We start from the raw sequence: 24,350 nt of genomic DNA, 5'->3' as shown, positions 1-24,350 counted from the left end.
TATCAAACTTAACACAAAAACCTTGATGTCATTACAAGTCCGCAATGGAAAACCTTAATATCGTACTAGTTAGGTTATCATGGGCTGGAATCACAGACAACACTTACTAAGAAGTAGGTAAGATCATCTTAAATGTCCACCGCGTATCTCTGATAAATTGTGATACTTAAAATGATTTGTGAATTGGAAGACGAGGGATCAGAATTTGCCTAGCATAAACCATAGTCCTAGCCAAAAGGATTGTTAACGAAAAGGATTGTTAACTACGTACCTCGATGAAAATTTTTACAATCGCCATTAATGTATAATAAGGAATCATTAATTCTCTCAACCACCACCAGTCCTAAAGCGCCATCAACGTTATATTAAGGATGAATCAGAGCATGGCTCAAGGTGAGAATTTGACCCTTTAGGCATCAAAGGTTATCACACTCTATCAAGGTAAACCTAAGATAAAAGGCTAGTCTCAAATTATTGGGCATTACCAATACTATCTCATATTACAAACATTAAAAGCAGAACAATATATCCAATACAGGAATAGTTACACTCGTATAACTTATGAGACAAACATTCATACCTTCATAAAAAAATTCTTTAAACTTGTATATCTCTCCTCCTCCGTCTCAGAACTTTTTGCCCTCATATTTGTATTTGATATCTCTTCTTTTATTAAATTAACTTTGTTACAAGAAAGAACCTTGCACACATCTTTCACCTTTTACACTGAGACAAGAAAAGTAAAAGAAGAAGAGATAGGATCCACCGGCCACAGATTTCATTACAAGATAAAATAATAAAATTACATATTCTGTTAATGAAAGTAGATGGGATTGTTTTCACTTCACTTTTTGTACTCTATTTTTAAAATTTTTAATTTTAAGAAAAAAATATATAATGATATAATTGTCTTTTGAAAGATACTCTTTGCAATCAAAATGTACTGAATACACACTATTTTTAATAGTAGTTTTGTTACTTTATTTAGTAAAGAATTTAGGAGCGCAATTGTACAGCTAAAAAAAATCATTCGTCACAATGCCGCTCTCTAGTGGGGCCCATCCCAGCCAAAGTCGCTTTTAGACCCAACAAGGTAGTAGTAGCCCAACACATTGAATTCTCCCCTCTTTTTCTCTCTCTCACTCCAACGGCTATGAAAGAATTGTGAGCCTAGATTGATTTCAAATTTTAAATACACACACTCTTCGAAGACCCAACTGTAAACAAGAGAAGAATAGCCATGGAGAACCTTCAGACTTTGGATCCAGAGACGGAGTTCCTTTATTCGAAGCAAGAGACTGGGCATGAATGGGAACTCTTCAAGGAGAACGTGAGGCCCTTGAAGAGAGGCCGAGACGTTCGCCTTCTAAACCACGCCCTCAAGTCCCAAACCGACAATCAACTCAAGAAATTTCTCCTTGAAAATCGAAGGTTCTATTTTCCATATAACCCTAAAACCCAATTTTTATAGTGATTTCGTTGTTTTGTTAACTTATCTGAAACGGGAACTATTTGATCTCTAACTTCTGTTTTCATTTTCCTTGGATTTAGGAGGTTGATTGGAGCAATTGATGAGTATAAAGGGGACGATCCTCTCCAACCATGGATAGAGTACGTTCTCACTTTCAAATTCTTCACACATTTCTTGTTGTTTCTTTGAATCTAGAGTTTTCATTCAATTGACCTAGATATGTTGTTTTACGCCCTTTCTTGAAGCTGCATTTTTTTTTTTTTTTTTTGAAGAATAAATCTAGGAAGATTATGGTCTTTCTAAATGTATCCATTACATTTCAACCGCATTTTCTATCATATAAATCCTTTTCTAGCCTATGTTTAGTAGCTGATGAAACTGTTTGGGGGTTTAATGAAAATATTAGAACAAGAAATTTTAAAAAGCTTAAAACTGTAACATAAAGGACCCAAAAATGTATGTCAAACTTCAACACCCTCCCTCACGTGCAAGCCATCTTGCGTGCCGCGAAACAAATGTACCAAACCAAGTTCATAACAAGTGTAAACTTGTACGCTAAATCAGGGAACAAGCGCAAAGATGCAGATTTGAACCCATGACCTATTACAACCAAAGCTCTAATACCACATTAGAACATCAATTACTCTGAAAGCTTAAGTTCTTAGAGAATGAGTCAAACAATGTATATGAGGCTCCAACTAGGAAAACATAAATAAACACTGCCTCAATTAAGGGAAACACTTGTGGGCTTAAAAAAGAAAAAAAAAGGTAAAATAGTTGTATTAAGCCGCGTTGTGTAGAGATAGGTTTTTAATAATGAGAAGTCTTATTTTAATTTTTTTTTTCCACTAACCAAATTGATAGATGGTTTGCTTGTTTTTTTTTTTTTTTTTTCCCTGTATGTTATATTCAACTAGTGCTGCTGTATGACATTTATTGTTTTCAATTTCAAAGGTGCATTAAATGGGTTCAGGAGGCTTTCCCTTCTGGTGGAGACTGCTCAGGACTGGTTGTGATTTATGAACAATGTGTCCGCACTTTTTGGCATGAAGAACGCTACAAAGATGACCTCCGCTACCTGAAAGTGTGGCTGGAATATGTAGGCTCTCTTCATTATCACTTCTTTTTTGTGCTTTAGTTATTAAGAGCATATTCATATTCATGGTGTCTGTTTATTTATTTATTTTCAACTGTTGTACTTTTGTTTTCGAAAGTGGGGATTTATTTTAAAATGGCACTGCAGGCTGAAAATTGTGCTGATGCTGAAGTCATATATAATTTTCTGGAGGCAAACAAAATTGGGCAGACACATTCTCTATTCTTCATTTCACATGCTTTGCACATGGAATCCAAGAACAAGATCAGAACTGCGAATGATATATTTAATAGAGGAATATCGAGGTGGTTTCATTGCTTTTGATCCAGTAGTTGTAGTTTTATGTAATGCTGTAATTGGATCAGTTAGTTTTAAATCTATGAATATAATTGGAATTTCTTTGATTTATACATAGAAAGGAACAAGGATTACAAAATTGAGTTATAAGGGAGATTATAACATATATATTAGCTGTGGAAGAGGATATATATCTTGCCAATAACTTGCCAAGTAGACATTGATTCACTTCTACAATTATGATTTTCTCATTGTTATGAATGCTATTTGAAGTAGTTGTGAATCTTGTGGTGTTACAAATGTTATTAGTCTAGTGCTAGGTGTCCAATTTTAGTTTGGGAGCTTTAGAATTCTGTTTGAGTTCATGTGGTTTATTTATGATTCTGCCCTGGGTTTGGGCATTTTATTTCTATTTTATCTATGACTAGTTGCTCATCTTGGCTATCTTTTTTTCTAGGTTTTGTATTTTTTCAGTAGTCTTTTTCTTTCTTTGTTTATATATATGTTTTGGGTCAGGAGATGGTTTGTATATGTGACATCACTGATTTAAATAATTGGCATATTTTACTAATCTTGACAAACAGCATCCAAGTGGTTCTAGCTTTAGGAGGCTGATTGTGAGAACCAAGTGTGATCACCTCTGCAAACTGCATTTCCTCATCTTAGTAAAACATAGTTGACAGCAACCCTTACGGCTTCAAATATATAATGATTGTCTTGCATTGTTGGTTCAGTCCATGACTGACCTCTTTTGCCTTGTCAAAGACCTTGGGGACATAAGTATGGACTGTGTCTGAACCGAAACGACAATAAGTTGATTTCCCATTATTCCAACACTAATATTTTGGAGGATTGCTCTCTTCTAGACTGTACTTTGTTGGAAAAAAATATATCATTGCTTCTCTCTCTCTCTCTCTATTTACCATGACGTGAATCTTATGTACATGTTCAGCCGGTGCATGAAAACTTACTTGATTTCTTCTTTTTTGAGTTTATGGAGCTTAAAGTTGGATAAATCATATGTGTATTACTAATGAGTTGGAATGTATCCTATTACTGAATATTGTCTTTCTGCATTTGTCTTTAAGTTATTGTACTTTATCACGTGAAATATCCTATTTCAGAATATTGCTTTCTGTATTTTTCTCACTTATTAAATTTAATTTTTTACTAATGGCTGTTATTAAATTCTGAGTATTCGTTTCTTATTAACTTGTCTGTATACAGGAACGCTCAACCCATTGAAAAGTTGAAGGCAGCTTATAAGAAATTCTTTGCGCGTTCGATGGCAAGACCGAAAGCTATCGATGTATGTAATTTGCTGCAATGGATTTCCTTTTCTATCCCGCTTTCTTCTTCTTCCTCTTCTTTTCTTCCTCGGGCCAGTTGTCATCCATAATTTCATGTTTCCAATCTTTAGGAGGATTTAACGGAGAACAGCCTACCAGTTCGAAGCTTTGGAACTGTCTTGGCTAAAGGAGAAAATCGTAAGTTCTAATTTTGTCTTTCTGACATCTGAGATGGTTTCATTACTAAAACTGTTCCCACTACTGCAGGAACCCAGAGTACAGGGAGTTTTGATCTTGCTAGGAAAAAATTGAAGCAAGATAGGTTAGCATATGGATTTTTTTCTTTGAAAAATTCTCTACGCAGTTGCCAACTTATTTGAATAGATATTTATTATTATATTAAATTTGGGAAAGGGAAAGGGAAAGGGAAAAGATGGGAATAGCTTATCAAAATTTTAAATTTCTTTACTCTTGGGATTAAGTTTGTGCAGATTATGGATTTGATTAATGCTAAAAAAAACTAAACGATACGTGAATTCACAATGGAGGAGACCTCTCTTAGGATACCCATTTGAAATGATTCATAAGTTCTAAACTCAAATCAAACATGTATGCTTAAAGATTCCTTTATGTGGAACATCCATTGACTAATCATGACACATATTTTTGTTTACTCTTTTTGTTTCAATTCCATGTATCAGGGCTCATGGGGCTACTCTGATGACCATTTACAAAGATACCAATACAGACAGCACCTTGGGTCATCAATCAGAGTCATCGAAGACAGACCAGAAGTCCTGGCCCAGTCTTGGTGCTCGAGCTGAGAGAAATAAAGAAAATAATGCAATCCCTACCAAGTGGAAATCAAATAAGGTCAGATTTAAACTCCTAGTCATATTTTATCTTTCTATTGCTCATTTGTATTGTGGTTTCATTGTGTTGTAACCCTAACACATTCCCTAACACATTCTATCACTTCCTTTCAGATTCCACAGAGATCCGGGTATGGTATTGGAGCAGCAACTCCCAGTGCTTGTATCGAGGTTTTTGTTGATGAGGAATGCGCAGAGTGAGTAACAACACCTTCTACCAGTTTGGCCTATAATTATAATAAAAATTGGTCTCGATGCCAGTCCAAATAAATCACGCACCTAATAATATGTTAAACGGGTAAAAGCTGAAGCCAGCTTTATTTTTGTGTTCTGGAACCAAATTTTGGGTTGCTTTGCTGAACAATAGTATTCCCTGTAGGATTGTGTAAGGATCTAAAAATGTGACCATAGTATAATTTTAACAAGGGTCAAATGGACACACCAAATAATATGTTGAACAGGTAAAAGCTGAATCCAGCTTTATTTTTGTGTTTTGGAACCAAATGTTGGGTTGCTCTGCTGAACAACAGTATCACCTATAGGATGGTGTTAGGATCTTAAAATGTGACTATAATTGCAGGTATGTTCACCTGTTTCTGGTATTTTTTTTCTATCAATTAATGAAAACTCAACTCAACAAAGCATTTTTCCTACTATTTGAGGTGTGTTATAGGAATCATGTTTAGTCATTTCGCTCTATCTAGAACCATAACCCCGGTCAAATCCATGTGCTGCCATATTTTCCTTACCATCTCAACTTATGTCAGTTTTGGTCCCCTTCCTTCCTACCATACCCTCAATGTGGACCACATCACCTTCCCCTTCTTTAAACCAAATAAAAAATAAAAAAATCCCGGAACTTGTAAAATATGTATTTTCACATAGACTATTGAACAATGGGTCTTTTGTTGAGAGATTTCCTTGTAACATATTTCTTCAAAATGGCACTAAAATTTATAACTTTTTTCTAAGATTGGTCCTTTTTTGTTTTTGTTTTTGTTTTTCTCTTTTCTTTTTGTACTATTTTTTCTTTATATTTGCTTTTTCCTTTGGGTTGGCTGCGGGCGGGGGGTTCAACTCAGAACAGATTAAGTTGGCACAAAATTATGCTGCTGTAAGATTAGATCCTGTTATGAACCCTAAATATCTTATCTTGAAACCAGCAACTAAGATTGCAATTGGGACGGAACTATAAGATATCTCGTCTTGGACCACACCAGGGGCACTCTTTAAAGTCCGATTCTTCCATCATTTTCTAAATCCATTATCCCAATCCAAAAGTAATCTTGTTTCTTTTCCTCCATTTCAATAAGGGGACGCCAAGATTGGTGAGCAGGTTGGTATGACCTAATCTACACCAGGGGCACTCTTTAAAGTCTGATTCTTCCATCATTTTCTAAATCCATTATCCCAATCCAAAAGTAATCTTGTTTCTTTTCCTCCATTTTAATAAGGGGACGCCAAGATTGGTGAGCAGGTTGGTATGACCTGACCTACAGTGCCAGTGTTATTTTTGTGTAATCCTTGGTAGAGAGTTCTAAGCTTCAAATAGAATTTGAGCTATATCACTTATGAGTAGAAAGGCATGAAAACATCCCGTTAACATGGTGTTAAGCCCTTCTCCCCCCAATGGCCTCATCCTACTCATATCTTCCCTACTAGGTACGCATGTTCTTGTTGTTGATGTTCATTACTTGGTTGCTGACTCTGTCATTATTGAATATGTTACAGAATACATAAAGAAGGTGGTGATGGTGAAAAGTCTTCAATTCTACAGCTCAGACATGGGGACGGTCGAGACCTTAAAAAGTAAGCAATAACTCGAAGAGTGACTTTGGGCCTTGTAAACCATATTCGGTTTTCATGTAGTAACCATTTTTTCTAAATTTTTCTTTGTGCAGGGAAACAGAGCTATTAAGGGAAAATCCATTGCGCAATTTTCCCAACTATCTGCCTAGATGATCCATGTTTATTGTGTTGTTTGTACCAAAAAATGCATGATCAGCTTTTATCTTCTAAAGCTTGATCAGTATTTCTCTTCTAGTTGTTCCAAAAAAGTTTAAATTGTCATGTTTCATTGTGGAAACTTCATTATTCTGGAGCAAGCATGCTTGTGCTCGGCGTACTTGATATGTTTGGGTTCGTTTGACTTTATGTTTTCTTATTTTTACTCATATGCTCTCTTGATGTGTTGTGTGGTTTTCCCCATTTGACTATAAATGACAACGTTGGTACATTATTGAATTTGGTATAGTGTAGCCTGAATATAACGGACCAATGATTGGATTATAACCATTATATATGAAACACAACGAGATAGTTATGGTGTTTACTGTTTAGTAGCAATAATTATGGAAGCAAGTTAAATTTTCATTGACTTGTTATCATCTATTTTTTTAGTAATTCCTCAAACTATATTTTGATTTTTTTGTTTCTTTCTTTTTCTTGACAAGAATGTTAAGAGGTTAGTGTTCAGGAGAGGGAGGGTGCAAGGCTCTACGGAGAGCAATTCAATCCAACCACTCACTCAAACAGTACGGCTCTTGCAATTAGGATTTTGAATTTAAAATCTTGATATTTTGATTGGATGGGGAATTATGGTATTTGATGTTTGTTTCTTGTTAATCCATTGCTGGGTTTAAAAAACATACTTCATGGACAATTAAAGGCCGTCTTCTGGACTCTTGTAACCTTTGAATATTTCCAGCATGGGCACAGAAGATTCGCGAGCCCAAAATACAGGTGATCCTGGGTCCAAATTTTGGCCCAAATACTTTTAAATCTGCATCTGTAAATCGCTTTTGCTTTTTTAGCATACAACGGTGGTAAATATGGTGGGTGTAACGGGTCTGAGTCTCTGACTCAAATTTAAGCAACCGTTCTGACTCATTACAACAGGTAAGATTTTTTAATTTATAATTATTATTTTTTTATTTTATGATAACGCTTCAATACTATATAATTTATTGTTAGACACATGCAATTTTTCAATATTACGTATGCTAGGATAATTAAGGAAGCATTCTCTATGGGTAAATTTTAATTTGGACTCCCAATCTCGTGAGAGGTAACATTAGTTAATATTATGAAATAAGATTAAGAGAGAAACAAAAATATACTCCTAATATTTTGCCAAATAAAAAGAAAAATTATATAGGGAGATGTGTTCTTTGTAGCGTATGGGATCTAATAGTTTTTGTAAATTTAAATAAGTTTTTTTTTTTTCTGAAATAAATTTAAATAAGTAATAAAACCATTATATATGTGTAATAGGGAGTATTATTTATTTATTATTTTAAATATGAATAATATTTAAGTTCTCTTGAGATTTACAACATAATCATCATTGACATGGACCAATAATAAATAGACACATTCTATTTCAATTATCAAATGATAAATGGTGATCAAATCACAATTTGTTAGGTGAATATCTACTATCATATTTAATTTGATAATTAAATATCACATATTTATTTATTATTGATCCAATGGGACGAGTATGCTGTATATTTTTACTAACAATGACCTAAACATTGTCCATTAAATATTAGTATTTAATGAGCTAAAAGAGTAAATAAATTGAAAAGCGCACATATGTTTTGCCACGCGTACACACACATTACACAATCATCAACTGACGCATCCAACACAGCGGGTAAGTTCAGTTCAGTCAGCGCGAAACTAGAAGCTTCTCATACACATATATTCGCACACAGTTCTTCCATCCTTCCCTCGTCTCTGCAAATCAGGGTCTTTCATCAACCCCAATATTACCACTAATTATCTCTTCCCTCATGCATTCGAGATCTTCATTCTCCGTTTGATTTCTAAAGCTTCCCGGTTTGCTCTATATTTTCCCTATCAAGGTTTTGCCAAAACCCTAAGGACTTTGTTTCGTCTCAACTGTGAATCACCGTCAATGGCGGAGCACTTGGCTTCGATCTTCGGCACCGAAAAGGACCGCGTGAACTGCCCCTTCTATTTCAAGATCGGCGCGTGTCGCCACGGCGATCGCTGCTCTCGCCTCCACAATCGTCCGACGATCTCTCCCACTCTTCTCCTCTCCAACATGTACCAGCGTCCTGACATGATCACGCCCGGCGTCGACGCTCAAGGCCAGCCTATTGACCCTTACAAGATTCAGGAACACTTCGAGGATTTCTACGAGGACATTTTCGAAGAACTCAACAAGTTCGGCGAGATCGAGAGCCTCAACGTCTGCGATAACCTCGCCGATCACATGATCGGCAACGTCTATGTCCAGTTCAAGGAGGAAGATCAGGCTGCGGCCGCTTTGAAGGCTCTGCAAGGGCGGTACTATTCCGGTCGCCCCATCATTGCCGATTTCTCGCCGGTCACGGATTTCCGGGAAGCCACGTGCAGGCAATTTGAGGAGAACAACTGCAACCGAGGGGGTTACTGTAATTTCATGCATGTGAAGCTGATTGGGAGGGATTTGAGGAGGAAGCTATTCGGGAGGTACCGGCATTTCAGGGGAACTCGGAGTCGGAGCCGGAGTGCGAGTCCGCATTACCGGAGGGAGTATGATAGGCGTGGAGAGTATCGGGACCGTGGGGACTATAGAGGCAGTGGGCGGCGAAGCAGTGACAGGAGGTATGACAGTGATGGGGGAAGGAGGAGACGTGGGAGTCCAAGGCAGAGCAGGAGCCCAACAAGGGAAGGGAGTGAGGAACGCAGAGCCAGGATTGAACAGTGGAACCGTGAGAGGGAGGAGAGGTAATGATGTGATTTTCTGACCATTTTGCTCCTTTGATCAGGAGTGAAGTAGGCTTTGGCATTTTTCTCTTCTTGGTAATTATTCTAGGCTCAGATGCCATGCTTCTTAAAACATTATTTATGTTGTCTTATTATTGATGATGCACTTAGCTGATATAGCAGCAACTTCCTTTAGACGTTCATATTTAGAAATTATTAGAACTGGCTATTAGTTTTTTGTTGGCAAGTTGCTCCCTTCCTACTTTTATTCTACATTTTATGTGTTTTTGCTTCTTCTCTTATTTATTTATTTATTTATCTTTTTTCCCCCTTCTTGCCAGTATTTGGTTATGTGATAATCTCAATTTTATTTTATTTTTTTAGCTTTGTTTATGGGGTGTCTGTGAATCTGCTTAAATAAAGGTTAGAAGAATGAATGCGGTTACTCTTTTGCATCTCAACTTTCCCAAAAATGAATATGGTTTTTTAATGCTTTTTTAAAATTTTTGTTTTGTTGAATTTATATAAGTAAGATTTTATATGCATGATATTATTATGATAAAAAAATGTAATTATACTATTTTTGTGATAGTTATGCTAATTGGACTTGGAAAATGAGTTATTTAAAATATAAAGAAGGAGAAGAAAGTTTAAATAACCATGTGAGGGTGCCTTTTTATAAGTATACACTGTCTTTAGATATAACATAACTTCAGTCTTTTTAATTGAGGTTTTTTCTTTAAATACGCATATGTCTTAATTAATTCAGATTCATGACAAATATATTAAGTAATCTTCAGTTCCCAAAAATCCCTCACAGTGACCAATTGGTTACATCTACAAAACTACTAATCTCTATTCATACATCAAAACTATCTTATCTCTCTCAAAAGTCAATACAAAAATTCATATTTAATGGCCTCCTCCAGTGTCAATTCCCCTTTGACAGCCTTCAACTATTGTCTATTGCACCCTTTGATCTTTTCCGCGTCCCCATATCTTCAATAGTGAATATCAAAATAAGATTCATCAATAGTCGTTGAAGATCTAACATCAATCAACAAATCTAGGTAATGTAATAAGGGCTAGCCCAGTGCACAAGGCTCCCGCCGATGATGTACGCAACCTTACCCCTGCATGCCGAGAGGCTGTTAAATAAAGTTTTAAGCTACGTAACCTGGACTCATGTATGTGTACTGGGGTTGGGTACAAGTTCAAGTGCCGAAACTTCCTCAATCACAAATCTTAGGACCCATGGACTTGGTTTGAAATGTGTTAAGAAGTTGAGCATGGTTGCATGGAAATGTCCTATACATTAAATAAATAAATTTTATATGATGATGTATGATGCTACTATTCTTTAGAGAAGGGTCAATTATAATTTAAATTTAATGGGATGTGGTCCAATTGATATCATTTATTTTAGAGTATAAAACCTTTCTTTGCTATTTACTTTGAGCATTTCTTCTTTTGTTCATCATCACAAATAGAAGATCTAGGTGTTTGACTTGGGTATTTGTGTCTGACACATATAGTATGCATGAAATTCTGGTCAGAAGCGACATCATTTCTTAAGCCACAGACATAGATAGATATATATTTAATGTCCAGGCTGTGTCACGTTGACAAGAGTACGTTAAGGGGAATAGGAGAGACCATGTAACGTAGGTTCTAAGTTTAGATCCTCTATTTTGTAACTTAGAAATAGTAGGTTAAATACTGAAGTGTTCTATTTGGTGAGTTTAGAAGTTGAAAATGTGATGGGAGAAGGAGGAGATATGGGAATCCAAGGAGGAACAGGAGTCTGACGAGGGAAGGGAGTGATGACGCATAACCAAGATTGAATAGTGGAACCGTGATAGGGAGGAAAGACAGTGATATGATTTTCTAATCATTTTTTCTCTTTGATCAGGGGTGAAGCAGGCTTTGGCATTTTTCTCTTGTCGGTAATTATTTAAGACTCAAATGCTATGCTTATGGTTCTTAGAACTTTATAATTATGTTTCTTTTTTATTTTTTATTTTTTATAATTAAAGAGGATGTGGGACAAACGTTCATCTATCTTAGAAGTAGAAAACCTTTCTTTGCTGTTTAATTTGAGCTTTTCTTCTTCTTCTTCCGTCATCACGGACAGAGGATCTAGTTTCTGACTTGGGTACGTGTGACTGACACATCCCATATAGATGTCCATGTTGTGTCATGTTGACCAAATGGGAATAGGAGAGTCCATGTAACACAGATTCTAAGTTTAGATCTTCTATTTTGTAACTTAGAAACAGTAGGTCGAATACTAAAGTCTTCTTTTTGGTGAGTTTAGAAGTTGAAAATGTGAAAAAGGTATTTCAATTTTTATTTTCAGCTTTGTTTATTTCCATGTATAATGTTTCCAATTTTTCGATGTTTGGTAACATATAAAAATGAATGAAAATATTTTTCAGTAAAATGTTTTATACCTTATGAACGAAAATGACTTACATATCTATTGTCTATAAGTCATTTACCCAGAGACTTTGCAATCCAACGTAAACATGCTAAACAAATTATGTTAAAAGGTGTTTTATATATATATATATATATATAGAGAGAGAGAGAGAGAGAGGCAGGCCTTGATGGGAAAAGAGGGGTTAGAGGAGATGGTAATTGACAGGGTATCAGAGCAGGTAAGGTCTTGTGTTCAAACCTCATTGTTACCTGATAATAAAAATTAGAACACATGTTGGACCAAAAAGAAGGTCACGCGTGTGACGGCATGTTGAAGTCTTAAAATATTTAAGTTACACAATCTCTAATAGCTTAAGCTGTTAGAGTAGATGTTGATTGACATGATATCATAGCAGGCAAGGTCCTATGTTCAAACCTCAGTATCACCTGATAATTAAGCTTTTAGAGTAGATGGTGATTGACATGGTATCAGAGCATGCAAGGTCTTGTGTTCAAACCTCACTGCCACGCGATAATTAAAATTAGAACACATGTTGGACCAAAAAGAAGGCCACATGTAAGGGTGTGTGTTGAAGGATTTAAATATAAAGCTACACCTCTTTAATAGCTTAAGCTTTTAGAGTAGATGGTGATTTACACAGGTAAAAGGTTTACATGAAAAATATTTTAGATTTAAACAAATGGTGCCTTTAAAAAAGGTGACAAATGAGATTTGTAAACCTCGCTTTCAAGGCTATGATTTTTGATGATACATTATGTAACAATTTACTCTTGGTTATACTTTTTGTAACGACATTATGTTCCAGCACTTCATACATGGAACTACAGGACAATTTGTTATCCTTTGTTCAAATATCAGTTATAAATCTAAGTGACATGAGTTCTTTTATGTAGAAATTGTAGTTGCATCAAACATTAACACTTCTGATGTACTTCCAGAAATGTGTCTCCAAAAATGAGTGGTTATAGTTATCTGTTACTTGCACATGTACACATATTGCTGTATGGTTTAAAATTGTTGTGTTTATGTCTTATTTGTATTCACTCTGTAAGTGCGTCCATACCTTGTCTTGAGCGTGCTAGTGCAAAATAGGAGTCATGAACATATTGAATCTCTAATCCATCATGGATGAGGTTTTTCTTTTAATTGGATGTTTCATTTAGTACCTTGCTCTCTTATAAGATTTGTATACATCTGTAGATTAAATGTTAATGCGAGGTAGTTTAATTTGCATTTTCATGTTTTAAAGATCAAGTGGTTGAATCACTTACTGTTGTTGTGGCTTTCTGGTGAAATGCATATATGATGTGGAAATTTCTTACTCTTATCATTATCAATATTACATATTTGATAGTAGTGTTTTTATTTATATTTATTTACACACACACAAACATATTTAAGAGTTGGTTTGATGACTCTAGTGTGTCTGGTAAAGCAAATTTGATAATTACCTTTAAAAATATATATATAATACTTGAAGGGTCTCAATTTGGGTATCATTTTTCTTGCATGGGAGGATGTGTAGGCTCCTACTCAGGCATGCGATTTGTGAATTAGTAACGTCAAAGTTCAAGCTGTTTAATTAAGCAATATTTGTGAAGTTGCTCTAGAGAGGTGCGATATAAGTGGATGGTTTATGCACAAGAGTTTTGGTGGTGTATGAGAGTGGATATAGTCCGGTGGACCTTGAAGCAGGAGTGGGCAGTTATGGTGTTGAACTTAGAAGGGGATTATGAGAGGATGGAGAGAGTTCCAGTTTCCTAGCATTGTCATGGATAACGGACAGAGAGTGAGATTTTGACATGTATGATGTATGGTCTGAAGAACCTTTGTGAAGCATCCTCCTTGGACTTTTTAGGTTGTTTTTGACAAGCAGGTACCAGATTACATCTTGTATAATGGGGAGTGATTTGCCAATTTGGTTCTTTTGGGCATTATAGGAATGGGAGTTGGATTCCATGGATACCTGCTTCGAGACACTATTTGGACATCGGATCCTGGTTCTTAGGTAGAGAAAATCTTAAAGATGGAATTTTGTTAAAAACAGTTGATTTGTTGTGAAGTCCTATTACAGAGCTTTTAGTGGTAGAGAGTATTGGCTTCCTTTAAAAGGACATTTAGAATGTTAATTGCCCTCCAAGGTGGACGTCAAAATTGAATAATCTTAGACACATGGATGTTTCTTCTTAATGTTCAGATTTATCAAATTCAACACTTGAGTGGTTAGAACCTTATAAAATGATTGTGAATGAGGCAGTATGTATAACAACTAGGGTCGACTTTTGTAGTTTTCACACTTAAAAAGCAAATTTGTGTGGTCATTCTGCTCATTTTATATTTGAATATTCACTATGAGGTGGTTGCACAAGGCACGATTTTGTTGCATGGACTTCTGTATAAATTTTGGTGTATAAGGGTCCTGCCATTGATTGAGGTTAAGTTTGGAGTTTAGACATTGGCTAATCTCCAGGGCTTACCAAAAATATGGACTTATCTTGATATGCTTCATCATCTAATGATGTGGGAGTCCCATGATGTGGGAAGGCAGCAAAAAAATAAGATAATAATAAAAAAAAAAAAAGGGCAATGCAATAGATTGACTTTCATGCTAGTTCTTGCATGAGGCTCCCGCCATTGCTGGGTCTAGGGTGGGGTTAGATGTATATAGTCTTACCTCCGCATGGAAAGAGGTTGTTTTCTTGTTTCAAACCCGTAAGCTCCAAGTTACAATGGAGCAAGTGAGTAACCTTACTGTTGCGCCAATTCCTGTCCTCGCGTAAAGGAAGCAACTAACGGAAGGCCAGGCCATCCCATCCCAGCCTGAGACTCACTAGATCTTGTGGATTGATACCAAATCTGATGTAACTTGCATTAGGTTTTTTTATTATTAGTCGAGTGAGGTGCTCATTTTTGTTGGTTATAAATTATCGGGAAATAATACATTTTTGTTAGTTAGGTTTAGTCCCAAAGCGCTTTTGGCATCCCGAGGCAAGTCTTGAGCACAAGTCAGGCACGCTTCTCATATTCTAGTTGATGTTTTATTTTATTCTTATTATTTTTAATGTTAGTTTGTTTTGGTATTTTCTTTGTGGTGTAGTGTGGTGTTCATTAGTAAATGATACTGTGTATAGTAATTTAGATCTCTCATTGACCTAGATTATGTCTAATGTTTATAGAGGCTATATCGCACCTTAAATGATATTTGAATGCAGAACAAGGAAGGGATAAAAAGAAGTGATTAAACCCAAGTTGTAGGAGTAAGCATGGTTGTACAGTTAAAACAGAGAGAGATCTTCTTGTTCCCCCATGATCCTAATTTTTTTGTCCCTCATCAGTTGTGCTTTTCAAGATTATATTTCTTTGATGAAGTTATATATAAACATCTAAGTTTTAAGCTGTTGGTTGAATTTGAATTTGGGCATCGAATTTGTTTTGAGTTGAAGTTTGACCTCTGCCCTTTATGCTCTTCCAAATGTCAGCTGAAAGTTTGGACAAAAGATATAGAAGTGAGGATATGATGCCAAAAAAATGTGTTTGCCTGATCTGGATTGTGAAATTGGTGAACCTGTTCAAATTTAGGCTGGAAAAAATCCTGTTGAGGTTGGCAATGCGAAAACCGGGCTGACTGTTCCTGGTGAGATTTTATTGTCAAATATTTTTAGCTTGTCTTCCTTCTCTTCTCCATTGAAACTGATCCTTTAATATGTTCAAAAAACAGCAAAGGGCATAACACGGAAGAGTTGAGTGCCATGGTTGGACGGGGCTGGCTTTGCTCCCATATTAGGTCTTGAAACACCTCCAACTTACCCCCCTCTAACCTCCCTAATTTCTTAGTTCCAGGTGTAACCAGTAAAAGGTAAATATGCACAAGGTTACAAAATACTCTCCCCTGACTCCCTCAATTCGTATGGAGTTTTACTCCAAGAAAAGAAGACTCAACATTCATTCCTTTTTAGCATCATCTCCGGCTCCTCATATTTTGTTGCGTAAAATTTGATGAATCATCCTTGGGGTACCAACGTATTCTCACGTGTTATGGCAACAGGAAAACATTATATTAGGCCAAGTGAGTTGTATATTGCGAGAAAAGCAACTCTACTTAGGAAATCCATGCTGATGGCAATAATGTCTGCAATCGGATCCATTTCAATTTGTTGCATAGTGTGAAATTTGTTAAAATGCATATTGCAAATGTACACCAGCAATTTATTTCTTATAGTTCTTCAAGCAGAAGTTTGCCTTTTCTATTCCTCTGCTAAGGATACTTAAAATGGTTTATTTTTTAAAAAATTGGCACTGTGTTTATTTTTGTGAAAATCTAACTGTGCAGCTATACAATGACACGCTTTTTAGAATATTTTACTATACACGGAATTATTTGCTATAGGCAGAATGCTGATTCAACATGGAATTACAGGTTGATTTTCTATCACAATAAGGGTTATGTGGTGTTTGATTGCAGCTTAATTTCCACTAGATGTCTTTTTGGGAAGTTGAATTCTTAGAAGTAATCTTTCACCTGAAATGTTTAGTGTTCATCAAAGGCATTGTTTATTTGATATGGGAAGGATGGTACCTGGGAAACTGGTTTTGATGGAATACATATCTCTAGGAGAAAAAAGAAGTCTTTGCATTTGGTGTAGTAGAAAGGAAATGATGAAGGGAGGGTATTTCATAATTTGACTATTATTTCTTTCATATTAATTAAGAATAGTTTTTCACAAATTTAAACATATGGAAAAAAGAATATTGTTTTTACTTTTCTTCCTACCATTGAGAGGAGGAATAATATTGAATCTGTATACAAGGAGTCTTTTTCCTCTTTTTTCCCTCTTTTTGTCTCCTGCCAAACAAAGGAAAGGCTTTCAAGGCTTCTCTATCTACCTTCTCTTCCTTCTCCCCTCTTCCTTCAAACAAAAGAAAGGCTTGTTATCCTTGCATTTCCTTTCAGTCTCTCGCTGAATTGAGTTTGGGGTTCTGTATGACCTCTATATATGTATTTATTTCTTTGGAAATCTTCCTCTCCCCACCCGGTGCTGTTTGAAAACGATTTAGCGCTCGAATTAAATGCACTTTATCCAATGTGTTTGAGAGTAAAATTTAAAGCGACAAGGGACATCACTCTCAACTTTGAAAATTCAACGTATATATATTTAAAAATATTTATTTTTTAATTATCACTTAAATACAGCACTTAAAATTTAGTTCTTAAATTTTTTTAGTTTTAACAAACTGCACTTTTCTCTTTTTTTTTTTTCTCTACAAAAATCTGAGACACACAATAACTAATTAAAAATGATTTTAAAAAATTAAGAGATAAGAGAATACATGGGTAGAATAGAATGAAAAAATAAAATATATGAAATTACTGAGAAAGGGTTTTTATTTGTAACCAATGCTTACGGTCCATGGCGTTGCAAAACCCAGCCGAACAAAAAGCACGGCGCTTTCTTCGAACCTTTTTAATTGTTGCTGTATTGGATTGTTAGGTGGGAGATCTATAACCCATTTGCCATTCAGTTACATTGTTTGGTAAAGTCCTTGGGCTCCATTTAAATTACCAGAATATCCTTAATAGCATATTCCTGATCCTACTAATGGGTAATAATCATGTGTTATTACTTAGCATTGAGTTGTGTGCTGCTGGGAGGGGCTAATTACAAAATAACCCCTTAGACACTGCAGCCTGCAGCGTTATAAAGTCGTGAATTTCGCGTTGATGTATTGATTTTTTACTTTGTTTAACAAAGCCTATAAATTTTTCACTCCAAGAAGAATAACTCACCGTCGAGGGTTTAGAGTATAGGCGGGGCGTGACATTAAGCTTACTTTGTTGATGGTTTGAGATTATAATTTATTGTTTTTGGAAAAAAAAAACTTTCATGTAAGGAATTTTTTTGCAACTATTTAATTTTTTAAAAAAAAATTCTGACATGAAATATATGAAAATTTTACTTTCCAGTAAAAGAAATGTCTTCGTATCTTAGTTTTCTATTTTGCCCATGTCACCTTCCTTCACTTTCTCCACAAACTTCTCTAACAAGTGATTTTCCTTATGTTCTTTTGTAAATTGCTTATAAGATAATGTAATAATAATTTAATTGTATAGGGTAATATATGTGCATACAAAATTAAATTTTTATTGTAATTTTTCTTTTCCATAATTAATAATGATTGAGAGTGATATATATATATTTTGCCCATGTCACCTTCCTTCACTTTTTCCACAAACTTCTCTAATAAGGGAGTTTCCTTATGTTCTTTTGTAAATTGCTTATAAGATAATGTAATAATAATTTAATTGTATAGGGTAATATATGTGCATACAATAATGTAATAATAATTTAATTGTATAGGGTAATATATGTGCATACAAAATTAAATTTTTATTCTAATTTTTTCTTTCCATAATTAATAATGATCGAGAGTGATATATATATATATATATATATATATATATATATATATAAATCTGAGTATTTAGTAACAGGTGAAAAACTAGATTATTGTATCTGTGTATATAAGTTTTGAAATTATAATTTAGTTCATACATGTATTTTTTGAGTTTTAATTCTATGTATATTAAATGTATCAAACTAATTTAGTTCCAAATACTTTATTTTGATTAGATTGAACTTTTTTTTCCTTTCTATGACCAAAAATATATATATTAACTTCAGCCTTTTATCCTCAAGATTTTTCAAATAAATTTTTGTTTTATTAATTAAACTTGCACTTATAATCACATATATCTAATCATTAAATATGACAAATACTATAATGTTCATTGTTCATCTTTATACTTGAAATTTTAATTTTGTTTATAATTCAGGAGATTTGATAGTGTCTCAACAGAATACAAAATAATTTTATAATTAAAAAGATAACTACAATCACTTTATTTTCACTTTTATTCTTTTCAAACCAACAAAACAATATTTTTTTACAAATTTTTTGAAAAAAATTTATTGCTAACTAAATAGATGATGAAAACTTAATTTTTTTTTCCTTTCCTTTACTTTCTTTCACTTTCATTTTTTATCAAAAATTTCTATATTACCAAACGACCCATAATGATCAATCCTCTCCAGAGGGGATCTCTCTGTTGAATTCCCAGAGCTTATCCAAGGGTTATAAAACCGTCACACCATTTGTTAATTCACTAAAGGACAATACTTACCTACTCACCGATGAGAGTAGAGAGTCTTTACTGACTCAATAGGTAGCATAATAAAATTATGACAAATGTTTCAAATTTTATAAAATATAAAATACAACCAGAACGTATTTAATTCATTTTAATCGGGTTAACTGCATCTTTCTCTCCATATATATATATATATATATATATATATATATATATATATATATATATTCATTTATTTATTTATACACACACTTGTATATACGTAGGTACAAAATTAGCTTTTAAAGTAGAGAAAAATTAGGATTCAAGCTTCCAAAAACAAGATCTTCCTAAAACAATATATTGTTTTTGTTCTTTGGAATCGAAAGATCTAAATTTGGATTTCACCATAACTGTACAAATATAAATACATATACATACATATATGTATAAACAAACAACACTCATGTTATTAAAATACCTATTCACTTCCACTTCCAAAGTAATCCTCGTTCTCATTGCAACAATCCTAAGTTGGACGAGAGAAGGGCAAGAACATTTTTTTTTTTTTTTTTTTTTAACACAAATCAGAAGCATTTTATGATTATAGTAATGGTTCTTCATATCAATCACATATTTTATACTTTGAGAAGGTAGAGAGCAAAACTAACCCCTCAAAACATTATTGTTATATCTCAATTCAATTATTTTTTTATAACTGTAATACCCCTAAATTCAAAAGGATAATTCTGATATTTTTATTAATTATTTTATTGCATTTTTAAATTGTTTAAGTGTGTATTTTCATTAATTGGTGTATTATTTGATTTTATCTGAATTTATTTGAACTACTTGATATTGTTTAATTTAATTGTTATTAGTTGATTTTATTTGAATTAAATGTTTTATTTTTAGTTTTAATTTAATTGTTTTAATTGTTTATTTATTTATTTATGTTAATTGGTTTAATGTATTTTATATGCATTAATTGTAACTTAGGGTTTTAGGTTTTATCATAGCCGACATTGTTATAACCTAGGATTACCTATGGGCCGAGTGATATCTGTATGGACTTAGGGTTTCTGTAGAGTCTATATATATTGTTTATACGTTGATTTAGGGTTACAAATGAAAACCATATTCACCATAATTACGTATACAGTGTGATAGAGAGAAAACAGAGAGAAAGATTGAGAGGAAATACATAGTGAACTTGAGTGATTCAAGGAGGAGTTCGGGACTGAATTAGGAGCAGCAGAGGCTGTTTGATACAACCAAGGTAGCCAAAGAAGATAGAGACAACAGTTGGGGGTTTTTAAACCAAAGTCTCAAGGCAAGTTCTGTTCTATTCTATCCCTTTAGTCTGTGTTCTGTGCATGCTTAGGAAGACTCCAGGGATTAAACTAAGGCTTAATTATATCTATTATGCATGTTTAATCAGTAATTAAATTGATGGTATTAATCTGTTCTTAGTTGCTTTAAGAAAATTAACTTGTAACCTTGCTGCCGCTGTGAATCAACTTGTGTTTCAATTTAAGTTTTGATTGTATATCATTGTTTGTTGACTAATCTGGGACTAAATTGGAACTCCAGAACAAGTGTTTAAAACAGACTTTAATTGCACCAAATTTATCTGAATTAAATCTGTTACAACTTGCTTAGGATTAGAACTCAGTGGTTTAAACTTATTTAGTACTAAGATTGAACCTAGAATAAGAATTAGAACACACCACAGAGGCTCTGTAATCACCGGAGTTGAAGAAGATGAAACTAGAACGGACGTAGACTGCAACGGAGAAGGAGCAGGCTCTAAAATCACCTTAGAGCCGGCTCAAAGAGGATGGAGCCGGCTCTATTAGGAAGATGGAGCCGGCTCAATGCTGAAGGAGCCAGCTCTAACCTAAATTTAGAGCAGGCTCAATGTTTTAATTGAGCCTGCTCTTTCTTGAATTGCCCAGAAACGAGTTTTAGGGGCTGTTTGGCTGTACAGTGCTTTCTAAGGCTGTTTAAAAGCTACTGTGAGATGTAATTAAATGTTAGGGACTTAAATAAATGTTTAAAACATTTAATACAATAATGGTTTAAGGGTAGGAGCAATGAACAACTCAAATAATGGCTATACGTTGCACTGTTTTTGCTAGGTTTATATAACTGGAACTTGGCAAAGTTTTTATATATAATTCAATTATATATAACCCTATATTGTTACAGTGTTATAAGTATGGTAAATTAATTATATTTATCTATACTTGGTTGGATTTAAATTGACATTTAATTTGTTTAATTTGTATCAATTTATTGGCTGTTTTGGAGGATTCAAATGCTGTGTCTTATTCTAGCTATTTAAATGATTGGAGCATGATATTTAGGTTCTGTAGTGAATACCTAATATTGATATATGTATGAATTTATACCAATGCATATACTGGAGGATGGTTGTTGATTATATAGTGTTGTTTTAATAACTATGCTATATGGAGAATTTGTATGTACCGGTATGGGACGGTGACATACTAGGTATGGATTAGTCAAATACTAAATCCTACCTAATTTGGATTAAGGTATGGATTAACCCTGTGAGTTAAGTCCATCACCTACTTGTGTCATATCAATCAAATAATTGAAAGACTTAATATGGTCAGGATGGATTTGCTTTACATTTATCAAACCACTTTTCAGATGGTTGATATTTTGTAAAAGGAGGACACAGACTTTATATATTTATTATATGTGTCATGGTATGAGCTTGAGTCTCAGGACCATGGTTAGGGTGTGTATGTTGCCTAGGATGGATAGCTGGACAGAGGTGTTGTTCCCTGGTAGGTCTAGATACACATGACCACAGTATGTGCGATTTGCATGGTATCTCTATTCAGGCTGAGACAGATCTTTTTGGACTAGTGAGCGTCCCATCGCGTGTACTTATACATATGTGGACTACTCTAGATATTGTTGAGTCTTTCTAGTATGAATCTGCGTATCGGATTCCTGTTTGGATTGTAGTAGATCAGGACTTGCATGCGGGCCTGACTCACCCTTATATTTTTCAGGTACTCGTCAGTTCCAGGGTTAGAGTTTGTTCGTGCAGAGCAGATAGAGACTTCTATTCTACCGACAACGTAGGACTTCTTTCCAGATATTAGATTTGGATTTTATCTTCAGTTTTACTTCCATTCATTTTTGGATTTTATTAGGGGTCCACTAGAGATGGATTCCCGAGTTGTAAACTTATGGAGTTTGGATTGTCAAGATTTAAATATTTATATTTGAGAATTTATTTTAGTTTCTTTCCGCTCATTATATTATTTCTTTAATCACTTTGTATTCCGTGTTCATTTTAACATATTAATTGTTTGATATCCATCGGGTTTGGGCCTGGGCCTGATCAACCCGTGTCTCGGATCCGAGGGGTATCACAATAATGCCCAGACACATATTCTAATATTTATAGGGATAGTGGTCAATGATATACACAGTGTATTAGATGAAAATTGTAAAAGATATTGTGATTCGAATTAAAAATAGGTCAAGTTCTAATTATATTTTTGTTATATTTATATTTTATAAATATTAGGACACTTGTCATAATTTTATTATGCCACCTACTTAGTGAGTAGAAATTTTTTTGGGACAAAACAGGCAAACAGCAACCAAACAGATCGTTAAACAGAAGACACCATACAATTTTCATTCAGTGGCTCGGGTCTCCATTGATCTCTTTATTTTGCCATCTCGGCTCTCCATTGTAGGACTTTTATCGATTCATTATAGAAATTCTAGTCCTCTCCTCCGTCGAAGCCTTTCATTGTGCCGAAGATTTCTTTTCTATTTGTTGATTCTTGTTTGGTTTGCATTTTGAGAGTGAAATTTACTTTTTGTTGCTTGAAATGAAAAGGTAATTCATGATTCAGTGTTCATCTAGCATCATCAATCGGCGCAATAGATCCCTCAAGCGATGAAACTCTTTCTCTAACTTATTTAGTAGACTTAGGCGATTGAAGCCCTTTTTCATTACACTGTTAGAGCAACATTCAAAACGACTTTCGGGTGGTTTCGTTGAAGATAATATCATATTTCTGTATCTTCAATCTTTGTTCTAAACCATGGATTGAAGATACCAGTCATTGATACCATTCATTCGGTTGGTTTTTGAATTGGCTAAACCAGTTACTTCTTGTCTAAGAAGGTGAGTAATACAATGACTGAAGATTGAACAATTGTTATTGTAATAACCCACTCCACCACATGGTATGATATTATCCGCTTTGGGCCTGAGCCTGCACGGTTTTGCTCTTGCGCTTCACCCAAAAAGGCCTCATACCAATTGGAAACGACACACTTACATATAAGCACTTCACCTTTCCTCTACCCAGGCGATGTGGGACTGTGCACCCGTAGCTTGCCAGTATGGTAGCCTGACAGTGTCTCTCGTACCCGCCCACAACACACCCGCCCACAAGGTCATCACAATCCACCCCCCTTTGAGGCCCAACGTCCCCGTCGGCACACTTTCGGCTGGGTCAGGCTCTGATACCATTTGTAATGACCCACTCCACCACATGGTATGATATTATCCGCTCTGGAGTGAAACCCAAGAGCAAAATTGTGCTGACTTATGCCCAAAGCGGATAATATCATACCATATGGTGGAGTGGGTCGTTACAAATGGTATCAAAGCCTGACCCAGCCGGAAGTGTGCCGACGGGGATGTCAGGCCTCCAAGGGGGGTGGATTGTGATGACCCTGTGGGTGGGTGTGTCGTGGGCGGGTGCGAGAGATACTGACATGCTACCACACTGGCGAGTTACGGGTGCACAAGTCCTACATCGCCTTGGTAGAGGAAAAAGGTGAAGTGCTTATATGTAAGTGTGTTATCTCCAATTGGTATGAGGCCTTTTGGGGTAAAACCCAAGAACAAAATCGTGCGGGCTCCGGCCCAAAGCAGACAATATCATACCATGTGGTGGAGTGGGTCGTTACAAATGGTATCAGAGCAAAGGAATAAGATTGTTTTGGGACATCGAATTATAATTTGGC

General features: G+C 34.9%; 2 protein-coding genes across 2 annotated transcripts; both read left to right on the top strand.

Moving 5' to 3' along the window:
• Nucleotides 1-1,106: 1,106 nt before the first annotated feature.
• Nucleotides 1,107-7,278, top strand: LOC132278988 (mitotic spindle checkpoint protein BUBR1). The gene is made up of 11 exons (XM_059780901.1): nucleotides 1,107-1,431; nucleotides 1,552-1,611; nucleotides 2,426-2,570; nucleotides 2,715-2,872; nucleotides 4,092-4,173; nucleotides 4,285-4,351; nucleotides 4,421-4,475; nucleotides 4,855-5,026; nucleotides 5,140-5,222; nucleotides 6,757-6,834; nucleotides 6,927-7,278. The coding sequence occupies exons 1-11, from the start codon at nucleotides 1,241-1,243 to the stop codon at nucleotides 6,985-6,987; spliced, it is 1,152 nt and encodes a 383-aa protein (XP_059636884.1). The 5' UTR covers nucleotides 1,107-1,240; the 3' UTR covers nucleotides 6,988-7,278.
• Nucleotides 7,279-8,633: 1,355 nt separating this feature from the next.
• LOC132278771 (splicing factor U2af small subunit B-like) lies at nucleotides 8,634-16,471 on the top strand. Its single transcript, XM_059780657.1, has 3 exons — nucleotides 8,634-9,765; nucleotides 15,667-15,821; nucleotides 15,906-16,471. Exons 1-2 carry the CDS (start codon nucleotides 8,948-8,950, stop codon nucleotides 15,668-15,670), a joined length of 822 nt encoding a protein of 273 aa, XP_059636640.1. The 5' UTR covers nucleotides 8,634-8,947; the 3' UTR covers nucleotides 15,671-15,821; nucleotides 15,906-16,471.
• Nucleotides 16,472-24,350: the final 7,879 nt, after the last annotated feature.

Source organism: Cornus florida, unplaced genomic scaffold (genome assembly GCF_030987335.1).
Source record: "Cornus florida cultivar Cherokee Brave unplaced genomic scaffold, ASM3098733v1 CherokeeBrave_3.0.0_Hap2_Chr10, whole genome shotgun sequence".
NCBI lineage: Eukaryota > Viridiplantae > Streptophyta > Magnoliopsida > Cornales > Cornaceae > Cornus > Cornus florida.
Note: the sequence above shows the minus strand (reverse complement) of the source record. Positions and strands in the feature narration are given on the sequence as shown.